Source organism: Neodiprion virginianus, chromosome 3 (assembly GCF_021901495.1).
Source record: "Neodiprion virginianus isolate iyNeoVirg1 chromosome 3, iyNeoVirg1.1, whole genome shotgun sequence".
Taxonomy (NCBI): domain Eukaryota; kingdom Metazoa; phylum Arthropoda; class Insecta; order Hymenoptera; family Diprionidae; genus Neodiprion; species Neodiprion virginianus.
Genome location: NC_060879.1, coordinates 32,998,312 through 33,005,271, shown reverse-complemented (window position 1 = coordinate 33,005,271; position 6,960 = coordinate 32,998,312). Strand labels below are relative to the sequence as shown.

General features: G+C 41.4%; 2 protein-coding genes across 4 annotated transcripts; one reads left to right on the top strand and one right to left on the bottom strand.

Annotated features, from left to right (window-relative positions):
* Nucleotides 1–175: 175 nt before the first annotated feature.
* LOC124301030 (uncharacterized) lies at nucleotides 176–2,083 on the top strand. 2 transcript variants are annotated; one of them, XM_046755667.1, is made up of 5 exons: nucleotides 176–359; nucleotides 445–573; nucleotides 656–691; nucleotides 1,011–1,119; nucleotides 1,212–2,083. In XM_046755667.1, exons 1-5 carry the CDS (start codon nucleotides 288–290, stop codon nucleotides 1,313–1,315), a joined length of 450 nt encoding a protein of 149 aa, XP_046611623.1. In that variant the 5' UTR covers nucleotides 176–287; the 3' UTR covers nucleotides 1,316–2,083. The 2 variants fall into 2 exon arrangements, with proteins under 2 accessions (XP_046611623.1, XP_046611624.1); XM_046755668.1 differs by lacking the exon at nucleotides 656–691.
* Nucleotides 1,835–5,129, bottom strand: LOC124301027 (zinc metalloproteinase nas-13-like). 2 transcript variants are annotated; one of them, XM_046755663.1, is made up of 5 exons: nucleotides 5,030–5,129; nucleotides 4,374–4,743; nucleotides 3,417–3,722; nucleotides 2,988–3,121; nucleotides 1,835–2,662 (listed from the first exon to the last, which is right to left on the bottom strand). In XM_046755663.1, the coding sequence occupies exons 2-5, from the start codon at nucleotides 4,717–4,719 to the stop codon at nucleotides 2,513–2,515; spliced, it is 936 nt and encodes a 311-aa protein (XP_046611619.1). In that variant the 5' UTR covers nucleotides 4,720–4,743; nucleotides 5,030–5,129; the 3' UTR covers nucleotides 1,835–2,512. The 2 variants fall into 2 exon arrangements, with proteins under 2 accessions (XP_046611619.1, XP_046611618.1); XM_046755662.1 differs by having other exon boundaries at nucleotides 4,374–4,740; nucleotides 5,030–5,115.
* Nucleotides 5,130–6,960: the final 1,831 nt, after the last annotated feature.

Below are 6,960 nucleotides of genomic sequence, written 5' to 3'. Positions count from 1 at the left end.
TTATTTCTCTGTTTCAAATTTCGTCGCTGCATTTTCATCCAGTGGCCAAATACTGAGAACGCTTAGTACAATCTACCACTACGCACCGAACCTGTTATCAACGGTTGCGTGGGCACAGGAAGTCTCAGATATGGACAATCCAATATAAGAGGCAAAGTTCCCACTAACATTTCTCTTGTCGAGCGTCAGATAGAGTCCGTTTTTTGTGATATTCGCTTGTTATTACTCCTCAAAAGCACAAAGCTTACCAGTCGCACATAGCAGTTTCGTACGTGATATAGTGAAACATGTTGCAGAAAGCGGTTATTGCGCTTGTGCTTTCCAGCTGCATGATTGGTTTATGCGTCTGTATTCCTACGGTAAGTCTCGAGGATTGATAACGTAGAACGACGGATGATATATTTGAAAACATTTTCACATATAAAGCCGAAATTTATTACTCAGAGAATCGCCGGCGACTTGGCTATTCTTCGTCTCTGTAATGCCTCGAGTACAGTCAGTTTGGACACGGTTAATTCGGTCCTGATCCATCGCGACATGCATCATTCGCAGGCGAAAACGGACGCGCTCAAGGTAATTAGAAAGTATATTTTTAAACTCACTATACGACTTTCCATACGTAAGTATGTAATGAAAAGCGTTATTGTATTCCCAGTGTTTCCTGCTCTGCATTTACGTCGAATACGGTTGGGTGAGTACATATGTTAATGAATTATTCACAGCTCTGCTAGTCAATGAATAAATTTTTTCGCCCGTCTATCATTCGAATAGTCACAACCAACTGGCAAGAACGTTAATCAATCTTTATACTGACATATCAGAATGAATAATAAGTCTGACGCAACTGGTCTTGAGATATCATGTCTACACGTATATTGATACTCCAAAAATTGTCACCGATCCCATGAGCATGACACGTCGTAATTTTATACGCTTTCAATGCCAGGCACCTTTTTATAGCTTTTTAAAAATATCCCGAACTGGGTGTAACGGTGATTCAATTTGTTCAGATGGATCGTGATGGAGGCTTCGAATTGCACAGCATTAGATCAGCTTTGCAGGCAGCTCAGGTTCCTCAAGATCGGATCGAGATGCTGTCATACGGATGTACGGCAATTGGTACGGTGAAAAAATCACATTCCGTACATCACTTTTCTCAGGTTTTTCTTTAACAAGCAACCATGTATAAAATTTTTTTCGCTCGTCTTCAGAATCGTCAAGTCCTTGTAATCGAGCGTCAATCTTCACCGAATGTTTCTGGTTGCATACCGAAAATGGATTACAAGAAGCGACAGCAGGACCTGCCATGAAATAATCAATCGAAAAAGAATCCTTGGATCACGGGAGGTCGAATTCGAAAGTGCAGAAAAAACCAGTTTCCTAGTAAAAGTGATTTGATAAAAAAATGTGTCGAAGTTGATCGAAGGCTGCTGCTTCCGTCATGAGTTACACGTAAAAGTGAATTCTTCAGACTTTAGAATTAAACTGAAGGTATTTTAGAGTCACGGTGATTATGGCTTGTGTAATATTAAAGTTTAACACGCAAACTAATAATTTTTCGTACAAATAATCGCTGGCTAAATATAACTTAGAATGATTTCAGTCACTTTTGATTTATCGACCGTACGCGATTCAAAAAGGTGACTACGAAATACATGTCAATGAAAAGCTAAATCTAATAAAACGAAAAATTTAAATTCAATCGCAATTACTGATTAGATGTGAAAGTTTTGTTCAAAATATCCCGCTCGGTATAATGTGCTTATCTGCTTCAAAGCCTCTTTGATCTGCTTTTGCTCAATGAAATTACATCGGAAAAAACGTAACCTTGGTGTTTTGAGATATGAATATTTATTGATTATTTGATCACACATTGGTTAATATATATAAATTAAACTACGTCTTACGTAGCTAACATTGTACTTTGGTGTGTTTTATTGATGGAGCTTGAGCTCCGAAAATGGCAGACCAGACTCATCTCGCTCATATTCGCACACTGCGCCTTGATTGTTGTTATGTAAAATTGAAATGTTTCGAATTTTCAAGATACGAAACTAGGTTCGTTTCGGCTAATTCCAGATGTCTTGTTTAAAATTAAGACAAGTTATCCCCGATTTCACTCATACCCAAAGCTGCCATCAAACATACGTGATAGGGCTGTGCAAATCATACGTATACCTATATTTTCTCCCCACTTGAATAACGTATGAAAAATTATAACATTTCAAATATTTGCACACCCCTGTCACATGCGTAATCCTAAATACTTAATAATTAAATATAATATTTTGTAGACTAGTCTTACACCATAGAGGAAGGTTGATCCTTTCGCGAAATAAGCTGACCACAACGAGTGCCTGCAACCCGATTAAGAATCCAAATTTGACTCGGATAACAGATATAATTTGAAGTCGAACCTCGGAGAGGAAACTAGGGCTGCAAGCTTGTAGGAAAATCGCTTGACGAGCTCAAATCGTGAAAAGTTAAATAAAAACGACTTTCTATAAATTAATTAGTTGTAGCTCCTCCTTCGCTTGGCACACTTGTACATGCGTCGGATCTTTTGGATGTCTTTCGTACTGAACCCTTCGCGCTGTCCAAGAACTGCCTTGGTTTTACCGAAGAAATACTCACCGACCATCGAGAGAAGACCGCCGGGCTCCTATACACACGGAAGGATAAATTAGGTAAACATTTATACTTAAACTTGGAGAGTTCAGAGAGTTTTCATTCGGATAGTCTGAGAATTTGCCACTCGTGAAAATCGTAAGCGAAGTTTCGCATCCATGCAAATCGCTTGAGATCTCGAATTACGTGAACTTTTTAACTCGGGATAAAACAAAATATGCATACTATTATGGAAATCGACGTGGTTCGGAAAACCGATTCTCACCTACTCTGCAAGCAGTTCGAGAAGAACTTTAAGCGTCAAGACCATAAGCCGCGACGAGCGTGGCTGCAATGTTTAATGGCAGTTTTCAACGTACCTTGGGCTCAATAGTCGGCTTCCCATTAGTGGAAAAAGCGTTCGACGAGTAATGCATTACGCTGCCATAGTCATACCCGACACCAAATGCGTCGGTGGTTTCCTTCGTTGCCCTCTCGAAGTTGTTCCTGCGCCCTGAAACCCGGTAGAACAAAAAAACGCAAAAATCAAATAAAATTTCTTCCTATTGGGTCGGCCGAAGCGACTGCTGGAGTCTCACTGTTAAACGAGCGCCTCTTCGCCTCTGGCGTTGTAACGAAATGGACGGTATAAACATAGGTTTAATAACATTTAATCACCGGCAAACGACGCGTTTATTGCTACGCTAGCAACCGATTGTATACGAGTACCCAAATCGGATGGTTAAACAACAGGCTTTACCGTGTAGCTAGTAAATTATTACGACATGTAAGTGTGATAATTAGCGTACCTGATTGGATGTTGCCCCAGTTGATGAGGACGTGATCGTCGCGTTCCCATCTGTTTTGTTCGTGCAAAAATCCAACCGCGTGCATCAGTTCGTGAATTATTGTTCCCTTTTTGGTGACACATCCCGGTACCTGGAGGTTCACATCCTGCCTACCTCCAGTACGACCTACGCTGCTCCAGCACCCGGTGTTCCCGGCTGCAATTCTTATGTAATCGGTTTCTTCTCCGGCGTAGGGTTTGAACTTGATGCACGTATTTTTGTGGAAGTCATCCATGGCTTCGTGGATCAGGTTCAAAGCCACTCCGGCTGAAAATTCGTTTATTATTTACGTTGTACGGGTTAGTAAAGTCAACGACCTCTGTAACGTGGCCTGCGCTAAATTCAATTCCGAAAATTCCATTAGCTAATAATTGCGGAGTAGTAAGAACACATGGCCCTGGGGGGATCGAGACCAAATCATTTTACGACCTTAGGTTAATCCAATTCTTCGAATTCGTCAGTTTCGCTGGCAATATTGCGCAGTGATTGATCCTCGGGCAATGCAGCGCACGACACGGATCGATTTCCAACTCAATGTTATACTACCGCGAATTATACTGGTTCAATTTTTACTCAGAGGTTAAAAAATTATGAATCATAAATCGGACACATCTTTATACCTTAAAACGTAAAAAAAAACTTGCAGTAATCCGAGACTTTCCAGCACCCTGGACTGTTACACATGAAAATAGCGCCATGTAAGTTTCTAATAATGCGAGTGCGAGTGTGCAAATCTAAAAGTATACTCGTATTCTCGAAGCGACTAGACCCCTTATCAAAAGCTCGATCGCAATATGTTTTTTTTTTTTTTTTTGTTTCTTTCTCCTTCACTGTTACACATTCAAAACTTGGCATTTTTTCTCGAAAGTGAAAAAAAGTGGTCGCAATCCGATAAGACGAAGTTGAGGAGAAGCTTACTGAAATATGGGCTGATCATGTAAGGGACTACACCCCCGGGCCACCGCATTGTCTCCGACTTGAGACCGTTGCGACCCATTCCTTCCGGGAAGAGGATGTCACCCTCGGCGTATTCCCCTAGCTCCTCTGGATTAATCTCCATCTGCTCGTGCCATTCAGCGACCTTTCTCCCGGTGTCATTATTCGGCAGAGCGTGAAGAACCTCCTCGAAATTTCGCATGTAGCCCATCGGCCCGTTGGGGCTGTCCACCGCGTTGTCAAATATGTCACGACGTCGGAAATACGGCCAGGCTGAAGATGTGGCCAGCAAAATTGTCAGGAGTAAAGCTGAACGTTCTATTGCCATCGTGCAACGTTTACTGAGGACCTGCTGAAAGAATACAGAAATTAAAATATCAGGTACGAATCGATATCAGGCGACGAATACTACTGTAGTAAATAATCAGTTCAAAATATTCGATGTGTTGAAAAAAGATTTTGGGAATTTGGCGGTTCTAGAGATTTTGCTTTGAATTACGTTTTCGTCAATTGCAGGGAATATTTAAAAATTTGAATCGATCGGTTTGATCGAATTGACTGGACAGTGCTGTCAAATCAAATGTTCAGTTACAACGAGTCGAAGAGTAATCGAGGATCTTCTCGCTTCGAAAACCTACTTTTTGCGATGTACGAAAGGGTGGTGTTACTGCACCGCTGAAGTAGCTTTTCAATTACAACTTTCTGGCGCAGACCTGTTCGATTTGGGACTGACGAAATTCTCGTCCTGCTTAGCTTCTTTATATTGTGCAGGGCGCCCGCAGCCCCACTCCAAATACGGAAGTAATGAGACCGGAAAGATAAAGCGCAAGCGCTCCGCCGGAAGCCAGGAATTTTTACTCAAGACTCGAGTCAAACAACAATAACGTCGCGATGCCCCTATGATTATGTCGTCTTGGTGGGTAGGGGAGGTCCGGTGGGGATTCGCACTCGCTTAAGGAAGTTGGCATTGCGGCAAAAGGCAGATTATTGACGATTAACAAGGTGCAACATGACGCGGGTTTTTATTCTCAATTCTTGTTATTCAAACATTACGGGAAGGTGTGGGCAGGGCCAGCTTCCTGATACTCATTCAAATGCAAATCAAGGCGAGCAAATATTTCTTGATAATCGCGTGAGACATCATCTTGCAAAATTTGTCAAAGAATAAGCTCAGCCAGCGCGTATCGTCCCAAGGTTGCGGTCGCCTGTTACGTGCGATTCTGCAGATACATTCGAGCAGCATATACAAAGTCGAAGGTAATTATGACGAGGTTCACGACCTCGGCTTGCGTTTATTGTTGGTACAGTCATTTTTCTCCTGCATATGACTTCTCGGTATCGGGATTTTCAAGGTCCGACATCTCGAGCCGATACGTACCCTACACAGTACAGAAAAGCAGACCTTTGTTTTCACGCAGTCTCGGGAGTGGGATGATGGCACATACATAAAGCCTTCCTCAACGCCCGAACGAATGATCGCGGAGATTTCCGACCGAGGACATCCGATGGCTGAAAAAGAATTACTCCGGACATCGAGTTTCTTTTCCGTATTCACACTTTGAAATTTAAATATCCGGGAGAAGATTTATTTACAAGATATCACTGTGTGGATGCTCGCGTGGTTCGACGGAAGATTTAATGTAATAAAACATGAGTCCTTAAAGTGCCTTTTTATGTTTGGCAAACATATGCAATATGCACCAATCGCGACCTCGTGCGTACATGCGAATCGCAAAGGAGCCAATGCTGCGCTTGGAGATTACATTATGTATTCATTCATTAGACGCTAAGGCAAATTGAATTTTCGCCACGTCACGTTGTGCCAACAGGATCTATTTCCTACGTGATTATTCAGGCGTGCACCTGTTTTCGCATTGTGTTTATCTTATTCAAATTTATAACGACAAGGAGACGACGGCCAGGTTCATGTTCAAAGGAAAACAGGTATCACAGCCCCCCTCCCCCATAGCAGAACCGGTTACGAAATCTGTAATTCACTCGATGTAATAATTTAGTGTTCTAGGAATATATTACCATCGGATATCCTTACTTCCATCCGAATATACGCGCTAATCTAGTTCCCAAACGTTAAAATTATTCCAAAATCCTATAACGAGCGATAAGTCGCCTAGTTCACATTTAAGTCGTTCAAACCAGACATCACAAGCTAAAACAAACGATTTCCGACCGGATGGTGTGCAAAACACGTGCCGAAAACAAGACTAAACATTAGATTTACATACACCCGGATAATATGCGATTTGTATTTACTTAGAACCGGATAGCTAATGCTAGCTTTTATCAACGCTCATATATCTTGGACTTTTCTACCTGTAAATAGAATTGAAAAAAATGATGACATAAGTAAGCAAAGAATAAGGTCAGAGATAATCCGATCGAGAACTGTTTAATTGTACGTACAGGCCAATATTTGATATTATATCATATACGAACACTTGACCTAGTTTTCTGAAGCTTTGCCATGCTTGCTCAACAGTTAATCTAGCAAATCTTTTAGAAAAAAATCGAATATCATATTTACTATTTGTATTAGTAATTCTTACAGAGA